The sequence below is a fragment of the Brassica rapa genome, chromosome A09 (assembly GCF_000309985.2).
Source record: "Brassica rapa cultivar Chiifu-401-42 chromosome A09, CAAS_Brap_v3.01, whole genome shotgun sequence".
Classification (NCBI taxonomy): domain Eukaryota; kingdom Viridiplantae; phylum Streptophyta; class Magnoliopsida; order Brassicales; family Brassicaceae; genus Brassica; species Brassica rapa.
In genome coordinates, this window is record NC_024803.2 from 29,793,463 (window position 1) to 29,819,552 (window position 26,090).

At 34.6% G+C, this 26,090-nt stretch overlaps 4 protein-coding genes across 4 annotated transcripts; all 4 read left to right on the forward strand.

The window, feature by feature from the left end:
- The first annotated feature begins 6,248 nt into the window (after positions 1–6,248).
- On the forward strand, positions 6,249–6,680 carry LOC103840857. The gene has a single exon (XM_009117379.2). It carries the CDS (start codon positions 6,249–6,251, stop codon positions 6,678–6,680), a length of 432 nt encoding a protein of 143 aa, XP_009115627.2.
- A 2,017-nt stretch (positions 6,681–8,697) lies between these two features.
- On the forward strand, positions 8,698–9,519 carry LOC117127805. The gene has a single exon (XM_033278474.1). The coding sequence runs from the start codon at positions 8,698–8,700 to the stop codon at positions 9,517–9,519; it is 822 nt and encodes a 273-aa protein (XP_033134365.1).
- A 3,239-nt stretch (positions 9,520–12,758) lies between these two features.
- LOC103840555 (receptor protein kinase-like protein ZAR1) lies at positions 12,759–16,194 on the forward strand. The gene is made up of 2 exons (XM_009117053.3): positions 12,759–14,832; positions 15,376–16,194. Exons 1-2 carry the CDS (start codon positions 13,380–13,382, stop codon positions 16,011–16,013), a joined length of 2,091 nt encoding a protein of 696 aa, XP_009115301.2. The 5' UTR covers positions 12,759–13,379; the 3' UTR covers positions 16,014–16,194.
- Positions 16,195–19,070: 2,876 nt separating this feature from the next.
- Positions 19,071–25,869, forward strand: LOC103840557 (transcription factor MYB62). The gene is made up of 3 exons (XM_009117054.3): positions 19,071–21,319; positions 21,491–21,620; positions 21,772–25,869. Exons 1-3 carry the CDS (start codon positions 21,181–21,183, stop codon positions 22,334–22,336), a joined length of 834 nt encoding a protein of 277 aa, XP_009115302.1. The 5' UTR covers positions 19,071–21,180; the 3' UTR covers positions 22,337–25,869.
- The last annotated feature ends 221 nt before the right edge of the window (positions 25,870–26,090 follow it).

Here is a 26,090-nt window from a genome sequence, read left to right on the forward strand (position 1 = left end):
TTTCCAGGTCGATCAGTATGAAAATCCATATTATCTTCACAATACTGATCACCCTGGCCTTGTTCTAGTTTCAGATCGATTGACAACGGCATCGGAGTTTCATTCTTGGCGTAGATCTGTGCGTATGGCCTTGAATGTTCGCAACAAATTGGGCTTTATCGATGGTACGATTCAACGTCCTCTTCCTACTCACAAAGATTATGGCGTTTGGTCTCGATGCAATGATATTGTGGCGACTTGGTTGATGAATTCTGTTTCCAAGAAGATTGGACAGAGTCTCTTGTTCATCTCCACGGCTGAAGGCATTTGGAACAATTTGATCTCGCGTTTCAAGCAAGAAGATGCGCCTCGTGTCTACGATCTTGAGCAAAAGTTGAGTAAGATTGAACAAGGATCGTTGGATGTTACGACGTATTATACGGAGTTGGTCACATTGTGGGAGGAGCATAAGAACTATGTGGAGCTTCATGTCTGCACATGTGGTCGTTGTGAGTGTGATGCTGCTAATCTTTGGGAGAAATTGCAGCAGAGGAGTCGGGTAACGAAGTTTCTGATGGGGTTGAATGAGTCGTATGAACAGTCTCGGCGTCATATTCTCATGTTGAAGCCAATACCAACCATTGAAGAGGCTTTTAACATCGTCACCCAAGATGAGAGACAACGTGCCATTAAGCCTTCGACAAAGGTTGATAGTGTTGCTTTTCAGACTATGGCAACTCCGCCTACTGATTCTTCCTTGATGACATTGGAGAACAATGCTTATATTGCAGCTTATAACACTCTTCGTCAGCAGAATCCACGACCAGTGTGTACTCATTGTGGGAAGAATGGACACACAGTTCAGAAATGTTTCAGGCTGATTGGATTTCCTCCAGGGTATAAGACGAATGGTTCTGGTTATGGAGCAAGGAACCAGTATCCTCAGAAGAATCAGCAGTCACAGTCTCGCTCTGCTCAACAACAAATGCAACTTCCGAGTCCTCCGGTTGCTATTACTCAGCAGGCTAATGCTATTGCCAATGTTCATTCAGATATGAATACTGCTAAGTATCAGTATACTCAACCGGGAGTTCCGCATATCACGAGTGGTGGCAATAATATGATTCTTCAGGAGTTTACACCTCAGCAGATTCAGCATTTGATTTCACAGTTTAATTCTCAGGTTCGAGTTCAAGAGTCTCCGGTTACTGCTTCTAGGGCTACGATTACAGAACATGGTGCCATAGGCTTTGCTTCTTCTTCTGGTATATTTCCTTTTCCGTCTACTACACTTAAATATGAACACGCTGTTCTCACTTTTAGAGATCATTGCCTTTCCACTATCCATTCTTTTTTGCCACATGATGCTTGGATTATAGATAGTGGGGCTTCAAGCCATGTTTGTTCAGACTTAGCGATGTTCACAGAGCTTACACCGGTTCATAATGTCACTGTTACATTACCTAACGGAACTAGAGTGCCCATTACTCATACTGGTGTTATACATATTAATGATGCATTAGTTTTGCATAATGTTTTACATGTTCCTGACTTTCAGTTCAATCTCATTAGTGTCAGTTGTCTTTTGCGAACTTTGTCTTGTTCTGCACATTTCTTTTCTGATGTTTGTTTGCTACAGGAACTTACACGGGGATCGATGATTGGGAGGGGTAATCTTTACAACAATCTTTATATTCTGGAGACATCTTCCCTCTCATCATCATCTCCTACTGCGTTTTTTTGTGGATCTTTGTTGATTGATGCTCAAGTGTGGCATCATCGTCTAGGTCATCCTTCGTCTGGTGTTTTTCAACAATTGTTACAAGATTTACCAAGTTTGAAGTCAGTATCTTCCTCTACAGAGTCTCATTGTGCAGTTTGTCCTTTAGCTAAACAGAAAAGGTTAGCGTATGTTTCTCATAACAACTTGTCGCCTCATCCTTTTGATTTGATACATCTAGATGTTTGGGGTCCATTTAGCACAGAGTCTGTTGAAGGTTTTCGTTATTTCTTTACTTTAGTTGATGATTGTACAAGAATGACTTGGGTTTACATGATGAGAAATAAAAGTGATGTTTCAACCATTTTTCTAGCATTTCTAAAACTTGTTTTTACTCAGTTCAATGCAAAAGTTAAAGCTATACGTTCTGACAATGCTCCTGAATTGGCTTTCTCTGACCTTATTAAGGAAAATGGTATGTTACACTTCTATTCTTGTGCTTATACACCTCAACAAAATTCGGTGGTTGAGCGGAAACATCAACATTTACTTAATGTGGCACGTGCTCTCTTGTTTCAATCTCAGGTTCCTTTGGCATATTGGAGTGATTGTGTTTTAACTGCAGTCTTTTTGATCAATAGATTGCCTTCTCCGTTGTTAGATTTCAAGTCTCCTTTTCAACTATTGCTTGGTAAGAAACCTGATTACTCTATGTTGAAAGTCTTTGGTTCGTTGTGCTATGTTTCTACGCTTTTGAAGGATAGGAATAAATTTTCTCCAAGGGCTACACCTTGTGTGTTTTTGGGTTATCCTCTGGGTTACAAGGGATATAAAGTTCTTGATTTAGAGTCACGTTCTGTCTCGATATCGCGAAATGTTGTTTTTCATGAAAAGGATTTTCCGTTTAAGACTAGTGATTTAGTGTCGACTGCTGCTGATATGTTTCCCAATACCATTTTGCCTTTACCGGTTCCATTTCATTTTGTTGAAACTTTTCCATTACCGGAACATTTGCATTCTGATTGTTCTCATCCTATGCCTCCTTCTGATGATATTGCGAGTTCGCATAGATCTGTTTCCTCTGCTCCTATTTTAGGTAGTAATCTTGCATCATCTTCTAATGGGCATACTAGGACTGTTACACCTTCTATAGTTGACAATGGTACTGGTGTGAGCTCTACTGATGTTGCTAGGCCTAGACGCTCGGTAAAGCCTCCTAGCTATCTTTCTGAATATCATTGTGCAGCACTTCCCTTTACCTCTTTTTCCTCCATAAACACTCCCACTGAACAGAAAACACCATATCCTATTTCTTCCGTTTTATGTTACGACAATCTCAGTCCTCATTTTCAATCTTCTGTTCTTGCTTATACCATTGAAACTGAACCCAAAACCTTTAAACAAGCTATGGCATTTGAGATGTGGCGTGGTTCTGTTAATGCGGAATTTGAGGCTCTTGAGCAAAACAGAACTTGGGATATTGAGAGTCTTCCTGCTGGAAAGAATGTTGTTGGCTGTAAGTGGGTACATACTATCAAATATAATGCAGATGGAACAGTTGAGAGACCGAAATCTCGTTTGGTAGCTCAGGGATTTACTCAACAGGAGGGTCTTGATTACATTGATACTTTCTCTCCTGTGGCCAAGTTAACAAGTGTGAAGTTGTTATTGGCATTGTCTGCCGCAAAAGGTTGGTCTTTAAACCAGATGGACGTCTCTAATGCTTTTTTACACGGGGACTTGGACGAGGCGCTTATCTCAGGGTTATACTCCTCCTGAAGGTACTGTTCTTCCTCCTGATCCTGTATGTCGGCTTCAGAAGTCATTGTATGGCCTAAAACAGGCTTCACGACAATGGTACAAACGGTTTTCCTCTGTTTTGCTGGGAGCTAATTTTGTTCAATCACCAGCTGATAATACATTGTTTGTGAAGACAACTGTGACTTCCTTCATTGCCGTGCTTGTGTATGTGGATGACATACTGATTGCGAGTAATAACACGGCTGATCTTTCAGCACTACAGGCTTTGTTGCGTTCTGAATTCAAGATTAAGGATCTTGGCAATGCTCGTTTTTTTCTCGGCCTTGAGATTGCTCGATCTTCGAGTGGTATTGCTGTTTGTCAGAGGAAGTACACATTAAATTTGCTTGAGGATTCTGGCTTACTTGGCTGTAAACCGAGCACGATACCGATGGATCCGTCTTTACACTTGTCTAAAGATTCAGGAACGCCTTTGTCTAATCCTACGACCTACCGTGAGCTCATTGGACGACTCCTTTACTTGACCATTACTCGTGTGGATATTACTTTTGCGGTTCATCAACTGAGCCAGTTCTTGTCTGCACCTACTGACGTTCATCTACAAGCTGCTCATAAGGTGTTGCGATATCTGAAAGGAAACCCCGCTCTTGGTCTTTTTTATCCAGCTGATACGGAGCTTTGTCTTAATGCGTTTGCGGATGCAGACTGGGCGGCTTGTAAGGATACTCGACGTTCTGTCACTGGATTCTCAGTCTTCTTAGGTACTTCGTTGGTTTCTTGGAAGTCGAAGAAGCAATCTGTTGTGAGTAGAAGCAGTACTGAAGCGGAATATAGGAGTTTGGCTCTTGCGACGTGTGAGCTGATTTGGCTTCAACAATTGCTTAAGGATCTTCATGTCTCGGTCACCTCCATTGCGAAGCTCTTTTGTGATAATAAATCTGCTATCCATATTGCCATGAATCCTGTCTTCCATGAGCGTACTAAACATATTGATATAGACTGTCATACAGTTCGAGATCAGTTGAAGGCAGGACGGTTGCAGACGCTTCACGTGTCTACGGGTAACCAACTTGCAGATATTCTGACTAAGGCTCTGCATCCAGGTCCTTTCCACTCTCTCCTAAGCCGGTTCTCTATGTCAAGTCTTTATCTTCAACCAGACACAGAAGCTAAAGACTTGAGGGGGGCGTCTTAGGATAGTTGGTTAATACCGGTTTAATGTTAGTTACATAATTGATCCGGTTTATGTGTGTACCGGCTTATTATATATATACGTGTACATACACTTGTAAAGTTAAGTTTGATGTGAATAACAAACTATACAGTTCATCATCTCTACTCTCTCGAAGCTCTCTTTCATCATCTTCAATCAAGCTTGAATCGGACCTTAATACGTCTTGTATAATACAATTAGGGTTATAAACTTTTAATCCAAGCTCTTATTCTTCATCTTTCTCACATCTAAACATCTAAGAAAAACACAGTAAGCATATCCCAAACTCTGGTTTTGGTTTTTTAATGCTCATGTAAAAGAAAGTCTTAGACAATATTAATATTATTAAGGATGGGTACGTATTTGTCATGGGTACGTCCATAAAGTCTTAGACAATATTAATATTATTAAGGATGGGTACGTATTTGTCATGGGTACCCAATATCAATTCCATTTTCCTTCTTTGTAGGTTGGATAGGTTGCTGTATTTGTCATCAGACACAAAAAGATGGTCAGAGATGGCAATGAAAATCTAAGGCAGATAGCTCTAAGTTATTGCCCTGAACATGGCAAGTAATATACAACATTTTAAATTTGTATAAAATTTTCTCAAGTTCTAACAATCTTTGAATATGCAGACATTAGGTGTAGTGTCCAGAGGCATAGATAGCTGGGGACATGTAAGTAAACCAGTTAAATCATGCCTTTAAAATGTATTAAACCAGTCTGGTTTTTCTAGGATCAGTAGGGGTCTGATTACATCTTTGGTGAATTCAGATTGGTGGCTTTCTTAGTTAACCGCAATGGCATGGCTCGTTGTACCACATTAGAAGTGTGAGTCCACCACAAGAGACGGTCGCAGAGTCTTCATGGACATGGCTCCTCTTCCGCTTCTTTTGTGGTGTAGAAACAAACAGCTAATGCTTTGATTCAATAACCGACGAAGCTTACTTTTCTTTCTTAAGGATGTCTGAATATAGGAATTGACCGGAGCTTTTGGTCTGATGATGATTAATTCGAGGGCAAAGCCCAATACGATAAAGCTACCAAAGTTCGAGTCTTGGGAATTAACATTTTAGTATCGCCGGAACAGGGGATCTAACACATCGCCGGGACAGGGGACCTAAACATGGACTGAACCCACTTCTGTGGAGGCTAGGATACTCATGTATAATTCAAAAAAAAAATGAATATAGGAATTGAATATCTTTTTTTTTCTTTTTTGGGATAAATATAGGGATTGGATATCTTTAGACTGCGTACCACGCATACATCATTTAATGTTTACTTGAACAAATGCACATTAACTATGCTTTGTTAATATGTTGAAAACTCTTCTTAAAGGAACACATTTCCTTGGAGATCTTCTTTAAGCAATCAACACTCTTTAGTAACTCAAAACTATCTCGTGCACGTAAACTAAACACGAACATATTAATTATCAATTCATATCATATGTTAGTCATTCATTCGATCTTATATATAAACAACCGTTTCCACTTTCCATATGCTTCTTTCCCACAAAAACCCAAAACTCTTCTATAAAACAGATTCAAAACTCAGAAGGAAAAAGAAATGGCGAAATCAAATGCTTACCTCATCTCCATACTTATCATCATATCTTCACTCTCTTCCCCTTCCCAGGGCCTTACAATCGCTGGCTACACCATTAACCAAGTCATAATTGACGATGTCGTGTACTGTAGATTCAACGGAACGCCCAACCCTGTCTCGAATGCCACTGTATACCTAACATGTGGCGGCTCAACCACCAGACTCGTTGAAGTACTGACGGATACATACGGTGCATTTCGAATAGTGCTCAACGTCTTACAAACAGTTTTGCTTAGCTCTAGTACATGCGGTCTTGGAGTTAATGTTCCAGAGGGATATTGTGCTCTTGTCGCACCCGAAAACGTCCTCTACGCCCCACTAATGCTGCTCAACATCGTCAGGAACGGTACCATAACTACCGCTTATTACACCGCCAACCTAATTTTCGGATAATATTCTTGCATGGAAAGGAGACTTTTATGCAATATAATATAGTCTTGTATATCTTTTACATTGAGGCATTATTTGATATTAATGGTCATATTTTTTCCCTACATTTGAGGCGTTGCGTAGAGAAATTAGTGTCTTTATGCGCCACAAAGAAACCAATCTTTTATACTACCAGATAGATTCCCATACATATAGGTTATACATCAGATACTTGCAAAGTAAACTAGAGAAATTATAGATAGATTGTGAACTGAAGTATTTCATCAACATGTTGGTTAATTGAGAACTCTCAGGTGGCCTAGTGGCAGTACTGAAGGGATTCTCACACACGACTACCCGAAGTCGCCAGTTCGATACTTGGGGACAGCGGGGTGGTACTGGGTTAGCTAAAAAAATCCCGTACTCGCAGATGGTCTGGGCCTAAGGTCCTAGAGGTTTCTCGGGTGCGCCTTGGGGATTTCTGGCGAGATGGCCCTTCGGGGTGAGCCCAGTCACTATAAAAAGTTCAACTTACACAGTTTTGTACTAATTAGTTTATCACAAGGTTGACAAAAAAAATTAGCAACGCGCCCCCAATTGAGCGAACGTAAAGGCGAAAACCTAAAACTTCTGAAACTGAAATTCGACGCTTCCACCGGTGTTAGTCGTCGCCGGTAGGTCTTGCCTTCTCGTGGTGACCTGCCTCTCTCTCTCTCTCTCTCTCTCTCTCTCTCTCTCTCTCTCTCTCTCTCTCTCTCTCTCTCTCTCTCTCTCTCTCTCTCTCTCTCTCTCTCTCTCTCTCTCTCTCTCTCTCTCTCTCTCTCTCTCAGCCATGGATTTGTTGGATGGCTTCTCAGCTCCGCCGTCATCAACGGATGCATCTCCTCCTTGTACGAATCTGTCTCTCACTTCGGATTTAGTTGCAGCTCCTCTCCCTACGTCATCTCCACAATTTCCTCCCTCTTCGTCACCGGAATTACCCGTGAGTACTCCGTCTACGGTTCCAGAAGGTCCCAATGGTACGGTTCCTTGCGTTTCTGATTGTGTCAATGGTACGGGTCCTCATGGAAGTGATGTGGTGACCTGTGACAATCAATCTCCTCCTGATACTGGTGCTACCGCCTCTGCTTCTCACGACTCAGGCATAAGTGCAACAATGGAAAAGCTTCTACGGTTTGCACAAATGCTCTTTTGTCAATCACGGTCCCGCTTCAGTCTTCCTCATATCCCATTGCTCCTCCGGATCCCGTGAGTTTTGTTCCGTCTTTGGGTTCATGGGCTAAGCCGCTTTACTTCAAGCCTTCTGCTACCCCACCGGAACCAAGCACTCCGTCTGGCTACGATCCTGCTATTGTTGGGATCCAATTAGCGGTTATGTGGCCATCGCTTAATGACGAGATTTTGAACAAGCCATTGAAGGGCAAGCAATCATCTCGTTCTCTGCAGCCTCCGATAGAGAAGCTGCCACTGAACTCAAAGCTGATGGAACTTTAAGATTCCCGTGGGCTGCAAGACTAAGTCCTCAATCGCGTAATCTCTACCGGGTAGCTACGCCAACTTACAGACTCGATGGTACACCAGAAGTATATATCCCTTCTAAAGTGCTTAGACTAGGACCTGGGAACAAGGATGAATATATCATAGGAAAGTTCCATAGGTGTTCTTTACCTCCGGGCGGTCTTGTACATGCTGTAGTAAACAAGATTTGGGGCAGGAGTTGTAAGATTACTTGTAAGAAGGTTGGGGATTCATCTTTTATGTTCCATATCCCTCACCAACCCACTCGTCAATGGATCATTCAAAGAGGAGTTTGGCATATTGATGATTGCCTACTCTTTATACTTCCGTGGATCCCAGAGGGTTCTTTCAAAATTCCAGAAATCTCCACTCATCCAGTTTGGGTCACTCTGAAGAACATACCCGACTGCTGCTACTCCAGATTAGGAATAAGCCACGTCGCCTCAGGTCTTGGAGAGCCTATTTTAACCCATAAGCCTCGTCTAGACCCTACTAGTATGGGAGAAGCTAAAGTGTTAGTAGAATGGAGTTGGATAAGGTTTTTCCGAAGCTTATTGCCCTTGATGATAAACAAGGCAGCATTTTCTTGGTTAATGTGGACTATACGTGGATTCCATCAACTTGTGAAAGATGTGGAAACTTAGGCCATAAAGCGAAGAGATGTCTTCTCCCTTCTAAGCCTCAACATGATCCAAACTTGCAGCAAAAAGAAAAGGATAAAATTAATGATGAGGTTCCTGTTGTGGATATTGATCTCATCTTACAGCAAAGAGAAAAGGATACTTCCTCTTCAGCAGATATCTATCTAAACAACCCATTGATTAATGGTGCTTCCCTGACTGCTGTTTCAGCACATGATATTCCTCTACTTCATCAAATGAAAGAGCTCAATGTCCCTTCTGTAGTTTCAGCCGCTGAAATAAGCCAATCCTTGCAATCTGATTTGGAGGTAGCTCCTCCTCTCTTTACGGTTTCTTCTGATGTTTCTGTGGATTGCCAAAGTACATCAAACAACACTTTATCTCCATTAGTAGATTCTCAATCTACTCCCATTACCGCAGCCATTATGGATTCAGTTCCATCAAACATTATCAACAAGGAAGTCCAAACACCATCCATTGTTGATATTTTAACCACATCACTTCAAGTTAGTGAATTTGAGAGTCCTTCTCGTTTCACTGTGCTAGAAGAAGTGGATGAAGTTGAATCAGAGCATATGAGCTCCCTCAGCTTGACAAGGGGTGGGAGAGAGACAAAACCTCCTATCAAATTTCAAGACTTGGAATGGAAGACAATGCAAGGGAAAGGTAAACGTGGCCGATGTGGTCGTGGATCTTCTCATTAGCTACTCTCTTTCATTTCTTTGGTTCTTTCTAGTTTCGGCCTAATAGCATTTGATTTGAGACTTAACTTATCATGAAATGTGTTTCATGCAAACTTTATCAAATTCTAAGATTTTATAACCTTACCTTGTAATCGTTTATGTTTTTAATTGAAAGCCTTTAGTCAAAAAAAACATGTTGGTTAATATATATACAAGATATGGTTAGATAGATCATATGAGATCTTAGCTACATAAGTACAACATAAGCTATGAACTTATCTAAATATATTCTCTTAGAGATAATCACAATCTATACCAATAGAAATCATTTTTTTTTGTAACACAGAAATAATATATATTCTAATATATATATGAAATATCTGATAGTACTATAGACAGAAATGTAACGTGTTCATTTTTATTACTCAAGTCATAGGTTTCTGACAAATTAGAGATTTTGGAGTAGATGAAATGTACAGAAAGTTTACGACATTAGGACCTTACGGTCACGAGGCGCTTGGACTCATTCACTCAGAATCCCAGTCGCATCAAAATTTTTCAGCGTATAACCAAATATTTAAATAAATAACATAGTAACGTGAATTTTGATATTAGAAGGGTTCAAGATAAACCTTCCGGTTTGCTAAAATAGTTTGGTAGCTCTTAGCCTCTGAGAAGTTCGGTCCGGTTTAAGAAATTTCAAACGGTGAAAAGTTTGGCTAACCAGGTTCGAGGATGTTTTTTTTTTTGAAAATATGTTCGAGGATGTTTGCGAGGGATTTAATCATGACGAAGATATGTACATCGTAGTTTATGGAAGGCGTAATTTAGTAATAATGTTCTTAGGTGGTCGACGGCAACGGCTAGCGCCTTCACGCACACACGCTCCTAATTTTGCATGTGCCAAACTCGGAGCCTGCGCTTACACCTTTCTCTAATATACTCACATTTGGCTGCTCCATGCATGGGACACACTATAAAGTGCTTTTTACTGATACAAAAATAGTAGTCAAATATTTATTCAAACAAATTACGTTCTTATATTCTTAAAGACTGATAGTATTAGTTTCATATACTATAAATTTATAGTGTTGGTGGTATAGATGATTGAGATGATAAGAAAGCAAAGCATGATATAACACAGGTCCAGGCATGTCTGTTCAATGTATGATATCTCTTTTAGCAACACTTTTCTTCAATCATACTGGAATTGTTATAACTTTTCTGGTGTCATTCATGTGATTAATTATCTGAAAAACTTTTAGTTAATTATAAAAAGAAGTGCTGTTCAAAAAAAAAAATACTAAAAGAAGTTTCTTATATCTCAGCCTCCATGATTTCATATAATTCATCACCATAAAAATTTAACCTTGAAACATTATTAGTTGTGATTGTGATTTACGTTCGGGGGAGCTAGACAGCTATAAACACAATGATTCACTCTTTTCTATGAGTTGATCAATTGAATATACATGTTAACGGCTGGAAAAATACAAAGAGGGACATCATAGTTCATAAAGGTGTTCCCTTTTGTTGTTTATACAGAGAATGTGGGATCATCATGGAGGCGTACTAATCACTCTACTACTTTCGATACGAATAAAGTATAAGTAGGGTTAATTAATTAGAGACTTTCTCTCATGCATCTTACTCCTTACTCCTGTCTACTGCAACTAAGTTTAATTTGACTAACCGTTAAGAATCATATTCTCTACTTTAAAATATATATGTATATACTAACCGTTAAGGAATAAGGATCATGAACCCCTAGCCTTCACTCGAACCACGTGCCTCACTCGTGACTGAGAATGGCCGAGCCGAAAGAAAGACTACTCAAGCCACCTGATTCCAGCGAATCATGCCCAGTGTCCCACCACCTTATCTAATTACCTAATGCAAAATGACAAATCCTATACAACCATGTGGATGATTTGGTTATATGTAGTTATAAAAATATTACTGTATTTAATCTGTATAATTTTTTATGTAGTCTGATGTATCTGTAGAAATCAAATGAAAAAAATATATTCCTATAACAAATCTTTTTTTCTATAACTCAGTAAATAATATTTTTGAAGATATGGCTTCTACAACAATTTCTTTATATTTCTCTATTTTGTTTTTTTGTCATCATATTTCTCTATTTAGTTTTAAAAAAAAACTAAATAAATCATGGTTGGTAAATTTTAGGGCTGTAGAAATTAACTAAAGCTATATACACTAAAAGAAAACCATTATATTGAACTAAATATGATAAAATTATTTTAAATTGATAAGTTAATATATTTTATTTTCATAAATATAAAATATTTTATGCTAAAATATAATATGTTGGTAGAACAGTTTAACATCAGTAAACTATATAATGCATGTATAAAAATTAACTTATCTTAAAATTGTATATATACAATAATTAATTATCTAAAATATATAAACATAAAAAATTGCTTTCTTTGAATTACGGATCAGGATCATAAAAAATTAATTACAAAATAATTTTTGAATATGTTTATATCGTGCATAAAAAATTTGGTTTTATAATCAAACACAAAATCAATATGAAAAATATATAATAAAAAGCAATATATATATATATATGTGATGATTTGAAATAATTAATTTACAGCAACAAAATTTAAAATTATTGTATTTTAAAAAAATGTATACATATTCAAATATATAAATAACCTAAAAAATATATACTCCCTCCGTTCCTTAATATTATATATTCTAGGAAAAATAATTGTTTTAGAAAGATCCATTTTTTACATTTTCAATACATGTTTTATTACCTAATTGCAAATTTCAAAAAACTTAATTGCACTTACTGAATTTTTATTGGTTTAAAATTATGGAACAAAGATAAAAACAGAAAATTATACAAATTTAATGTGTTTTATTAAAATGTGTAAAAAAACTAGGATATGTAACGTTAAGAAACAGAGAGAGTACTAATTATATAAACTAATATATATATATAAACTTGAAAATAAATACCCGCACGGTTGTGCGGATCCAGATCTAGTTCATCTTATTTCTTTAACTGCTATCATTCCATTTGTTTGTATTCCATTTTTCTTAATTCATCTCATTCCACATATTCCTATAAACTAAAACCAGTTACAGCCTAGGTACATCTCAACAAAGCACACTCTATAAATATATAAGTTTACAACTGATATTTCCTTTATTTCGAAATTATAAAAATTTCAGATTTCTTATATATTAAGAAAACGAATTAAAATTTAATTAGAAATATAGCATTTCTATATAACTACTATAATAATTACAACCTAATAGTAATTCAATATATTTATTTTAAAGTATAAAATTTATCATTATTAACTTATAAAATATATTCAAAATTCAAAAGATATATTTTTAACAATTTTGTGCACGATATTTTTGGAAGGGAGTAGTAAATATGCATGATTTTAGGGCCATATAAATACTGAATTTTAAAAGTTTCTTGAAAAATTGAAGAAATATAATGCAGAAAAGAAGTGCATGAATATCTCCGCAAGACTTTCTCTTTTGTACATTTGTCATCATTATTCTCAAGTTTTGTTTTTCTCCATCGTTCTCTTTATACCTTAAACAATTCAGCATTGATTTATAATTTACTTTACCGACAAATACAACACATCTTTACGCTTAATAATAAACAAAAATAACTAAAAATGTGGATATATTAATAGGCAGAAGAAACCAGAGTCCAAATGGTCCAGGTGTGGAAGCCGAATCTCATTTTCAACGACTCTCCACTCTCTCCTATGCTTTCACACTCTCACTTCTCTCTCTCTCTCTCTCTCTCTCAATCAATCTCCCCAAACTCTCCTCTCCTTCCTCTCTCTCTCAAGAACACTTAACTTCTTGTCTAAATGTCGGTGGGATCGCTGCTACTCTTGCTTCTCCTAACCTTGAACTTCAACGGCGAATTGAACGCTTTAAACGACGAAGGGTACGCTCTTTTAGCTCTCAAACAATCAATCTCCCGAGATCCAGACGGGTCTTTAACCAACTGGGACTCAGAGAATCAAACCCCCTGTTCTTGGAACGGAGTCACGTGCGACGATCACAGCCTCGTCGTCTCTCTCAGCATCCCAAAGAAGAAACTTTCAGGCCACCTTCCTTCCTCTCTCGGCTCGCTCTCTAACCTCCGCCACTTAAACCTCAGAAGCAACGACCTCACCGGGACCTTACCTCTCGAGCTCTTCCGCGCTCAGCGCCTCCAAAGTTTGGTCCTTTACGGAAACTCCTTATCCGGGTCGATCCCAAAAGAGGTCGGCGACCTCAAGCTCCTCCAAAGTTTGGATCTTTCGCGTAATGGGCTTGATGGGCCGATCCCGGATTCGATTCTGGAGTGCAAGAGGCTTAGAAGCTTGGGTTTGAGCCAGAACAACCTCACCGGTTCTGTCCCTAGTGGGTTTGGTCGTGCTTTGGGTTTGTTGCAGAAGCTTGACCTTTCTTACAACAACTTTACCGGTCTCATCCCTGATGATCTTGGTAACTTGAGTAGACTGCAAGGAACTCTTGATCTGTCTCACAACTCGTTTAGCGGCTCGATCCCGGCGAGCTTGGGGAGCTTGCCTGAGAAAGTGTACGTTGATCTAGCTCACAACAACCTGAGTGGACCGATCCCGCAAACCGGAGCTCTGGTTAACAGAGGACCAACAGCTTTCTTGGGGAACCCGAGGCTGTGTGGTCCTCCTTTGAAGGATCCTTGCTTGCCAGAAGACTCTCCAACATCTCACCCTTTTGTACCAGAAGGAGACTCCAAGAAAGGAGGTTTAAGCAAGTCTGCTGTTATTGCAATTGTGGTGTGTGACGTCATTGGTATCTGCATCGTTGGCTTTCTCTTCTCCTGCTGCTACTTAAAGCTCTGCTCCCGTAATAACACTGTGGACGAGGAAGGCCACGTGTTGGAGAAAGAATGTAAAGAAAAGAAAGGAGGTTCCTCCTTTTGTTTCAGGAGAGATGGTTCAGAGTCGCCTTCTTCTGAGAATCTCGAGACGCAGCACGATCTTGTTCTGTTGGATAAACACATGGCGTTGGATTTGGATGAGCTGCTTAAGGCTTCGGCTTTCGTGCTTGGGAAAGGCGGGAACGGGATTGTGTATAAAGTTGTGCTGGAAGATGGGCTTACCGTTGCTGTTAGGAGATTGGGAGAAGGAGGATCGCAGAGATGTAAGGAGTTTCAGACGGAAGTGGAAGCTATTGGGAAGCTGAGGCATCCGAATATAGTTAGCCTTAAGGCTTATTATTGGTCTGTGGAGGAGAAGCTTCTCATCTATGACTACATTCCTAACGGAAGTCTTGCCAATGCACTCCACGGTAAGTGTACATACCTTTATGACAATTAGTACTAGGCCTGCAGATTTTGTCCAAACCAGCCTAACGTAACTGAACCAAAAATTTTGGTTTTTTTGGTTCGGTTTGGTTTGGTAGGGTTTTGAAAAATGATTTCGTTTTGGTTCAGTTTTTTATTAGGTTTTCGGGTTCGGTTTTTGATTTGGTTTTTGGTTTTTGGTTTGGTTCGATTTTGCATTTTTTTCTGAAAATAAAAATAACCAAAATTACCGAACTAACCAAAAATATCTGAAAATTTTCAGTTTTTAGATAATTATTCAGAATTTTAACCACAAACACAAAATCGGTTATTCTCATAAATAGAATTAAAAACCAAAATTAACCAAAAACCGAACGAATCGATTTTTATTGGTTCACTTCGGTGGGATTGTGGCCGTACCGAAATAACCAAAAATACCTGAACCAAAATAATCGAACAAACCGAAACTACAGGCCTAGACAAAACTCACAGATCGTTTCTATGTGTTAGAACTGAGAACTCAACTTTTGCTTTTGTTTGGTGGCTAGGCAATCCAAGTATGGTGTCATTCAAGCCTCTGGCTTGGGACGTTCGGTTAAAGATAATGAGAGGAATCGCTAGAGGGTTGTTGTATCTTCACGAGTTTAGCCCCAAGAAGTACGTCCATGGATCTCTCAAACTCAGCAATATACTACTGGGACAAGACATGGAGCCTCACATCTCGGACTTTGGACTCATGCACCTCTCTAGCATCGCAGGAACGTTGGAAACAAACACAAATGACCATCCACCATCCAACAAGAGCGCCTCATCGATTGGTCCACTTGCAAACTTGAGCTCCTTCTACCAGGCTCCTGAAGCCATGAAGGCAACGGTGAAGCCGTCTCAGAAATGGGACGTGTACTCATTCGGAGTCATCTTGCTGGAGATGATAACGGGAAGGTTACCGATTGTTTTTGTTGGTAAGATGGAGATGGAGATAGTGAAGTGGATACAGATGTGTATCGATGAGAAGAAAGAGATGTCAGACATTTTGGATCCTTATTTGGTGCCTGAAGACACAGAGATTGAAGAAGAGGTCATTGCTGTGCTAAAGGTTGCAATGGCTTGTGTTAGTATTAGTCCCGAGAAACGACCAGCGATGAAGCATGTCGCTGATGCTTTGAACCAGATTTTCCTTCAGTGACTTTACAACAATGTTGTTGCAAAGTTAAAAAAGTGTGAGTATATGTTTGAGGTAAATGTCTTGTTTGTGATTGTTTGTGTTCTTCATGTTATATCAAAATCTTGTGTTATTTCAAAGTAGAGTTTCCTTGTAAGTTGTAACCAACCTGTATATATTTTGCTTAATCATGTTTCTTCACATCCTTAGGCGTTGTGATAAAACCATTGATGCATCGCCCTATAGCTGTAGGGTAATAAGGTGGTGCGGTCACTTCATTGCGAGATACTACTTCTGCAACTGTTATAACTTATGCACTAGAAAACTATGATACTGCTCAGGAGACGACACCATGGCCAATGCTTTGAATTGATCATCAGCATGACCATATATATCCAAGGATGTGCGTGCTCCAGATAGTGACTTTCCCCGTGCTAAGGTTTTATATAGTGAACTGAACACCATGACAACAATGGACAAAGCAAGAATCAATGTAATTTAAGTCTTAAGCATCATATATATACACATAATCTCCTCTAATTCACCTAAACCCAAATGTTAAAAAGAAAATACACACTAATTTCCATGAAAACACAAATGCACGTATAGGAATCATAACAATGCCTGAATGCAAGTTTTAAAACTAAAATAAGCTAAAAATATGTAGGTAAAACCATAAAATACTACAAGACATCAAGTATGCACAACTAAAATCAACAGCCTTGTAACTTTGTAATTTTAATCTTTAAAGCTCTTTACTAAGAGCTTGATTGGTTTCCCCGCTACCACCCGCAAACGCAGCTTTTGCGGTTGGTAGCGGTTGACAGCGTTTCGAAACAATCATACAAACCGCTATAAATCGCTTCAAACCGCTCCGAACCTCTTAAATTCAAAAGCTGGTTCCAGCTAGCGTTTGCGGTTGCGGGCGGTTGCGGGAGGATAATTTTTTTTTCTTTTTTTTTAAAAACCATATAAATACAAAAATAAAATATTCAATAAATTTTTAAAAATGAAATTATAAAAATACTAAAATATATCTATGATATTTTAATTAATATTATAAAATTTTAAAATAAAAATATTTTCTATAATTTTTAAAATTTAAAACTATAACTTTGAAAATATAATTTATATATTTGTTATAATATTATGATTTTTGATATTTTTATAATTATATAAAATGTAAATATTGTTAATTTATTATTTAACCGCTGCTGTATCTAGTAGTTAACCAGTCATAAGTATCCCGCAAACGCACCAATTTTTAACCGCAGAACCAGTCATACAAATCTCTTAAAACCGCTAGAAACCGCAACCACCCGCATCCGCAAACGTCCGCAACCGCAACCGCAACCGCTGCGTTTGAACCAGTCAGGCCCTAAATCAAACTAACAATATAAGTGTTTTATTGAGAATATGCTATTAACTTAGTTGTCTGTAAGTGTCAGTCATCGGATCAAGTCGGCTAAATAGGCAAATGAATTGTCCCAGCTTTAAATATATCTTTCAATTAATCACCAATGGGTTTCCAGAAAAAGAAACTGATGGGCACAATCTACCATTAATAACTTACTAAATTTGGAAATCATAATTGTGTTTCTCCACCTCCTCTTGTTCCTTTCTTCATTCCATGTGTTTCTCTATCTTTTCACTTTTGTTCTGTCCCACTAAACTTATCTTCAAACAAGAGGCTGTGTGATTGTGTTATTTACAAATATTTAAAAAGTTTTGTAAACCAATTATGCAGAATTTGAGAAGGAATAGTCCCCAAAGAGACACGTATCTTTTTGAGTATCTTCATACGACTTGCTGACTACGTAGATTCCTCTGGTACCATACTGCCATGATTGATTGATTTTAAATACGTCAAAATTACATGCGTGAACCTTTATACAATTTGTAAATCATGTCCCTTATTACTTACATAATTACTGAAGTTTAGATAATTATTTTTGTTCATCTGACCATTAAGTTCCGAGTTTTTGTTGTATAGTCTCTCTAGACTTGAACTAACCCGGGCCAGTTTTTGATGATATTTGTGGCTAGTTGATGTCCTTTTCTTCTAAACTCTAATATCCATTTGTAGATCTAGTTTTGGATATAGCTTTACTGTTTCAATCAAAAAGTCATCGACTATTATAATGAATGAGACTACACCAAAACTATATTTTTTATTAATTTATTGAGTAATTTATTTATCGATATATTAATTGAACCAAAAACTCAATTTGGGATTATAAAATTATATTATTTTATAGAGATTTTTAGTGTATATTAATTTATAGAGTATTAATTTAAAGAGGTTACTTGATCTCGATCCATGCAACCGCGCGGATTTTTGTTTTCATTTATTTTTATATAAATATTTTGTTTTCAATTCTAAATTGGTATATATTATAATATATGTGTCTATCAATTTTTAAAACATAATAAGTTTATGGTATATTTTTCATTGAATAGATTGTTTTAAACTTTCACATGTATTTGTATCTTCTTCTATATATATATATTTTCGGATTATTATTTTATTATTAAAATTGTAACTATATATATAAAGATTAGTAAAATATTGTTTTATTGTCATATTCAAATATATTGTAACATTTCAAAAATTTAGAAAGTTTAAAAAAAAAATAAACTTTTCGCTTCATAGGTTTATATTATCGAGTAAATAATTAAATATTTAGTTTTTGTTTAATTTTTAAAATAAGCTATATAGTTTAAAATTTGTTTTCATTGGTTCACGGTAGTAAAGATTAATCATTGTTAGATAATATGATTTTTTTATTTTAAAAAAACATCTTTACAGTTTTAAAAGTTAATATTGACAAATATTTAAATATTTAACATATGGAGGTATAGTATTACAACATTAAATTATATCTATTTAATTTATACTATCTATAAATACAATAGATCATCTATTCTTTAAATCCAATTATTGATAGTCCAAACAAAATTTCTGGTAGACCCAAAATTTAAAAGATAAGATTAGAGACTAAATGTAACATGACTTTCTAGGAATAGGTCTATTAGGTCCATTTTTAAAAAAAAAAATCACACATGAATCAAGGTTGTGACTTCTGTTTTAATATATAAGATATTGTATTTTTGTTTTAAAATTTTAAATTCAATAATACTCAAAAATAATAAAAGGGAAAAAAAGAATACGCAAAAACATCAAAAACTTAATTCTTTTTTTATTATTCTTACTACTAAGAGAAAAGAATTCTTAAAAAAATCTACTTATTAAAGGTTGTTGGACCCGTTAATTAACTAGCAATAGATTTGGTCTTACAATAATATTTGACTAACAATATGTAAGCTAAAATTTCTCTAACAATAATTGATTACACCACTTTTTTTTTAGCATGACAAAGTTATACAACAAATAAACTTGTATTTATTAGACCATATCACATGACAATGATATACACAAATGTAGTTTTTATACTTTATTATACTCTTTTCAAAACATACAATATAGTTTATATACTTTATTACACTCTTTCCTAAACATCTATATAGTTCCAAATATTTACAAAATCAAATTTAATACAAACACTTTAACAAACCATATGTAAAAAATAAAACTATATATTTTACGTTAAATTATTTTTTATAGTTTAAAATAAAATTTGTAATTTAATATAATATTAAAAATTATTTAAAAAAAATTACAAATCTATACTACTAAATTAGCCAAAATCAACCAAGTAAATCTTAAGTCTCACAAGTTCAACAAATGTAACTCTTATAAAATGCACACAAAATATAATGTGGGAGAGTAGTATGGGCATCGGGTCTTCTGGTTGAATACCGATCGGTTCTTTTCGGTCTAAGTTTTTTGGATTCTAAACATTTAGGTATTTAAAATTTTCTGGTTCGGATTCGGGTCGATTTTTTTGGGATCAAGGTCCACAATTTAAATACCTACAAAATACCTATAAATTTTGGGTACGTAACGAACCAAATTGGTTTGGGGTTTTTAGGACTCGAAAAATATTCGAAGTACCCAAAAATTAAAAAATACTGAAACCCAAAAAATATCCGAAAACACAAATAAATTCCTGAAAAATATTTAAATTACCAAAAAACCCAAAGTTTACGATAAATATGACATGAGGAACCTAAAATACCTAAAAAACATTTCTTTATACCCAAAATATTTTTTTATTTGAATTTTACCCGAAACTATAATCAGAACTCTGGATCCGAAACTTAAAAAACTATTCATAATACTGAAAACACATTCGAAATACCAAATACATATCTGAAAAACTCAAATATACCTAATATACATAAAGCATTTAATATACTTTGAATACCCAACTGGGTCTCGGATAGGACCCGTAATCGAACAGAAACCGCAAGTCGACAAAAAAATCAAATATGTACTTTGTCCTAGATCCAAACCCAAACCACAACTATATTTCTTGGTTGATTTTGGTTTGGTTTTTCGGATCCGGTAAAATATCTAAGACTAAAAAGAGTTATATAAAAGTGTACATACAAAATCTTATATATACAAATTCACAAATTATATAATTTTAAACAAGTGAGTGCCCTTCTTCGATATAATGACTTTGTAACAGAATAATGTACGCCAATTCTAAAATACTGATTCGCAAATTTTGTTTATAATCCAAAGAAAAACCCGCACTTTCGAAGCGCAGATCAAAATCTAGTTTTCCTTATAGATAAACACGATATCTTAACATGTAATGCTGTAAACATAAATATAAACCCGGAAAAGAAAAATCCAACAAGCCTATATTTACAGACTATTTACATGTAGCCTTCCTGCCTTAGTCTCTTGACTAAAACATTGAGAATCTTCAAATGTGTTTGGAGAAATTACATTGTTTTATTTTATTATGTATATCAATGTTTAATAATTCCAAATGCACCAACACTTAACTATTCTAGGGGTTGAATAAATCAATGATTTTAAGAATTTTCATTGTTCAAGTTCGGTGTGTGCTATCTATATGTATAAAACAAAGTACGAACATTATCCAATACCACGAGTCTATAAATCCTCCACAACCATTGATTGAATCCCCTTGCACTTCTCAGAAAACCCTCTCTCTTAATTAGTCTTTATCTCATCTCTATCTCTATCTCCCTCTAATATATACACACAACTAAATAAAGCTTAGGAACTGAAATATATCTAATCATAAAAGGAATGAAGAAGAGGTGTAATGAAAATGAAGAAGGTATAGAGCAGAGAAAAGGGCCTTGGACGCTTGAGGAAGACACTATTCTCACCAATTACATTTCCCATAACGGTGAAGGCCGATGGAATGTACTCGCTAAATCTTCTGGTAATATTCTTGTTCTTTTACATTTTCTTGTTTTTCCAGAAAAAAATGTAAAATTGCACTTCATGTGTGCATGATACTTAGTTATTCTAGAATCAATATGTAGTTTATTGCCACTTCATATACGCAGTTTGCATTGAAAATTGATCTCTTTCTTACAAAAAAAAAAAACAGGGCTAAAGAGAAAAGGAAAAAGTTGCAGATTACGATGGTTAAATTACCTCAAACCCGACATAAAGCGAGGGAATCTCACTCCTCAAGAACAACTCTTAATCCTCGAACTCCATTGTCAATGGGGTAATAGGTATGTTCTAATGTATTAGTTTTGTAGACTTTTATTCTTTGATGATATGATGTTTTGGTTAAAAATTTACACAATATATATATATATATATATATATATACCTTTTACTTATAAACAACATGTTAATCTAATATGTTAACATGGTTTTTAGGTGGTCCAAAATTGCGCAGTATTTACCGGGAAGAACGGACAACGAGATCAAAAACTATTGGAGAACTAGAGTTCAGAAACAAGCACGCCAGCTCAACATCGATTCCAGCAGCCACCAGTTCTTGGAAGCTGTACGTAGCTTCTGGGTTCCAAGATTAATACACAAGATGAAAGATAACTCAAACACCAACACTAAAACTCCTCATCCGGATTCACTTGGACCCGTCTCTCACGATTCAGGTTTCAACATGGGTTGTTCCACTTCCATGTCTCAAGAACTCACCGAAATGTCACAATTCATTGATTTATCTGATCTTGAAACCACAAACTTAATGTCCTTGAAAGGATCACGAGGGAGTAGTAATCAATGTGTGAGTGAAGAATATTATAGTTCCCTCCCTTGCCTGGAGGAAGAGTACATGGTGCCCACCATGGGCAACTCGGACATTTTACCATTTAAGGATTGTCACGTAGCCGATTCGAGTTACGAGGAGGATGTGACACAAGATCCAATGTGGAACATGGATGATATTTGGCAGTTTGAGGAGTACGCACACTTTAACTAGGATGTGGAGCCAGTGGATAAAGATGGTCTTACAACCTTAAATTAAAATTATAATTACCAAGAAAACTTTCAATATGTTAAAGGAGAGTTTTTAAGTATTGTATCATCTTTCTTATATTTTTTTGGCTTGTTAAAGCTTATAGTTAAATTATGAAGTAATTGAAATAAAAGTCAAAGAGAGCTAATGCAAAACTGAGCGGTAATACTAGGTAAATAAATAAAAAAATTATAATATATAATTATTCAACTTCCTTTTCCTCATTTTCTGCATCTGTATTTCTCTTTTGTTGTAATGCGTTTTTTTAAACGATGCTTCTGTAGAACGTAGAAGAATTAGTTCGAGCAATTAATATAAATGCTGACTAATCATGAAGAGGTGACAACTGAAAGAATAATCTTTGAATATCAAATCATTCTCATTTTCGTTAATTTGGATCTTCTGAATTAGGAGAACAAATCTAATATCACCTCTTACATGTGAAAGAGTCCAAGGGCTTATATATATAATATTAAATCCAAGAAAATGACGGTGAGAAATTAAGTTCAAGAAAATAATTGATGAATTGTCTCCTCGGAAAATTAGACGTGTGCATGGTAAATAAGTCGACGGAAAGTCGATATACGTTTGGCATTATGTGTTTTTTTTGGGTCTAATTGGCATTATGTGTTTATTTTGATTTAAACTACACGATACGATCATTGATGTGCTATACCCTGACTGGCGAGGCTTCTTCTAAACGAGTGGAGTAGTTTAAGTGAACATCTTCTTCAATAAACATTTGAATCTTGAAGAAACAATTGAATCTAAAATAATATCTACAAATTATTTAAAATACTTTGTAAGAAAATTTACTTAAAACGATTTGGGATCATATGTATAGAATTATAGATTTCTGTTTTTCGTTTCTTTTCTTTTCTTTTCGAGGTGTATAAATTTATAAATCTCATTGAAGATTCGAACCAAAAACATTGATAACACGATAAATAATTACTTAAATTTTAAATCCTACTCTTTTGTATGCTTTGACCAAAAACAACAAACCGTCTGTAAATCCGTAAATTAATTCAATCTCTTTCAATTTGACATGATACGTATATATAGTCCATTGCATATAGCCATTTATATTTTGGAGGAGCTTGATATCACCATCGATTGACTCCTATACGTGGCTTTAAAAAGAAACTAAATACAAAATTCGTAGAAGATACCTATATAGTCCCACAAGAGCTTCAATTTGATTGAGGAAGGTAGTTTTATTTTCACTAATGATGTGTATAATCATGAATTACCTGGATGTAATTACTTTCAATGGAAAGTTTTAAGTCCTAGACTTTTTTGGAGGTCAGTTCATGGAAACTTTAGAATGATTTTGACCCAAATGTATTATAAAGTTGCAATAAACTGTTCTAAGTAATTTTCAAGAGGTCAGAGAGGCAATTGTACACACACACGCTATATATATATATTTCATTACTTTCTTGGGTAGAATGTTAAATCATTTATTTCATTACTTTTGACAGAAATGAAAGTCTTTGCATGCGCTGTCTCCTTTTCATCTCCAATAATTCAAGTTTTCTATGGATCATTCGTATATCAGACATAGGTATATATTTATACATTATTTTTAACGACTTATCTTAATCTTAGGAATACTAAGAAGAAGAAAAACGTGTAAAAAACGTGTTAAAAACGTGTATGTAGATACTTAGTCGTTGTTTACTTTAGATATGCATCTAGACATGTCAGCTAAGATCGATCTCGTCCATCTTTATAAATTACTGGAGTTGAGTTTAGACGTTATGTATTACAAAATTGGGTTTCCGGACTTATCATATTTAAGCTTTAGATGTTTTTGACTTTTGAGTTTAATCCCATTTGGGTTAAGATCAGTCCAAACATAAAAAAAAACCTAAACTTTACCACCTTGTTCAAAAAACATTTCCTTGCGATTACAACTAGTTTTAATATTAATATATTATTTTAATATTTAGACTTAAACTCTAACAAAGCAAATATAAAAGTTATGAATACACACTTTACTATTTAATCATTAAAAGTTATATTCTAAATTTGAAAAATGTGCCTTTTTCTTTATATATATCACTAGGTGATTTTTCCGAACTCATGCATGGGTATAAATATTATAAAATAAATATATTATAATAATAATTTATTAATGTTTTAGTTTTAGTTATTCTATTATTTATATTGTAATAAATATGAATGGTTTTAAATAACATTATGTTATTTTTATTAGACATATAATTTTGGATATATAATATCTCGACTGTTTGGTTATTATTTGGATATATTTGATAATATTTACTTTTCCGATTCAACTATAATTTATTTTTGTACAGCTTAAAATTTTGATTAATTTGTTATTTTGACGTAGTTTGATTCTTGTCATAAATTTGTAAACATATTTTAGTAAGATTATGTATAATTCAATATATGTTGTTTTGAAAATCAAATAGTAAAAGTAAACTAAAGTGTTGACGATTCAAAGTTACATAAATAAATATAACAATGATAGTCCTTTGAAACCTTGTGCATATATATATATATATATATATATATATATATATATATATATATATACATAAATTATACAAAATACTTAATTGTAATAGTTGGTTAATATATATATTATAATATTATTTGAAAATTTCATAATTATCTGTAATATGTTGAGCCATTCTATAATTTATATATATAAATGTTACTATAAATAAAAAATATTATTTTTATTTAATGTTTGACATTGTATAAAATTTTTGAATTGGTCTAGTTACTCTTTTGTGGGTATATTGTGTTACATATATCTGTCAAATTAAATTATAACTATTTCTATTCATTGTATTAGTTTGGTTGTTCATCTTAGATGTGTAAAGATATTTTGATTTTTTAGCAATTTAGTATATGTTAATTTGGAAAAATAAAATTATAAAAATAAGAGGATGATAAATACAAAGTTACATAAAAACATAACCGAAAAATTTTAAAATGGAAGATTATTTCTTTACTTTGATATCAAGATTTTTTTTTAACCTTTCCTTTTTATGAAATCACATTTTATATATAAAATATATATTGTTCTTAAATTTTATTAATTTATTTATCATATATGTTAATTTGAAAAATAGAAAAGGGAACTTAAATTAAAAAAAAGATTAAATTAAATTTTATTCATCAAATATATCTTAATTTGTGTTATTAAATTACTTTGTAATAATTTGAGAAATAGATTGATTTAAATAAAATGCTTAATACTTTTAAAGTATATATTATGTTTTTTAAGATTATCTTTTAAAAGGGAAGATTATTTCTTTACTTTGAAATGAAGATTATTTTGTGAACTTTCCTTATTATAAATTACACTTATATATAAAGGATATTTTTGTTTTTAAAATTTAAAATTTTTCTTTATTATATTGGTTTTTGAAAAAATAAAGAAAAAGAAAACCTAAATAAAAAAAGAAAAAAATAGAATAAATATTTAATAATGATAATTAGATATATTTATTCATTAACGGTATCATCATAATCAACTACCGTGAGAGTTAACGTGAACGCGACACGTAGGAAACTGACTTCTCAAATACTATTATAGATATTTTTTCTAAAATAGAAAGTATAGCATACGTTGTTCTTTAATTTATGTTTAATTATTTGAAATTTGTTAAGTTTAGTTTGTTTATAATATAGTTTTACACTATGAAAAATATTTTTGTTAAAGAAGAAAAATTTAAAC

Coding starts and splice junctions, on each gene's coding strand:
- LOC103840857 (XM_009117379.2), top strand. CDS start 6,249: ATGGCGAAATCAAATGCTTACCTCATCTCCATACTTATCATCATATCT.
- LOC117127805 (XM_033278474.1), top strand. CDS start 8,698: ATGGAGTTGGATAAGGTTTTTCCGAAGCTTATTGCCCTTGATGATAAA.
- LOC103840555 (XM_009117053.3), top strand. CDS start 13,380: ATGTCGGTGGGATCGCTGCTACTCTTGCTTCTCCTAACCTTGAACTTC. Junction 14,833..15,375: donor TCTTGCCAATGCACTCCACG/GTAAGTGTACAT, acceptor TTTGGTGGCTAG/GCAATCCAAGTATGGTGTCA.
- LOC103840557 (XM_009117054.3), top strand. CDS start 21,181: ATGAAGAAGAGGTGTAATGAAAATGAAGAAGGTATAGAGCAGAGAAAA. Junction 21,320..21,490: donor TGTACTCGCTAAATCTTCTG/GTAATATTCTTG, acceptor AAAAAAAAACAG/GGCTAAAGAGAAAAGGAAAA. Junction 21,621..21,771: donor CATTGTCAATGGGGTAATAG/GTATGTTCTAAT, acceptor CATGGTTTTTAG/GTGGTCCAAAATTGCGCAGT.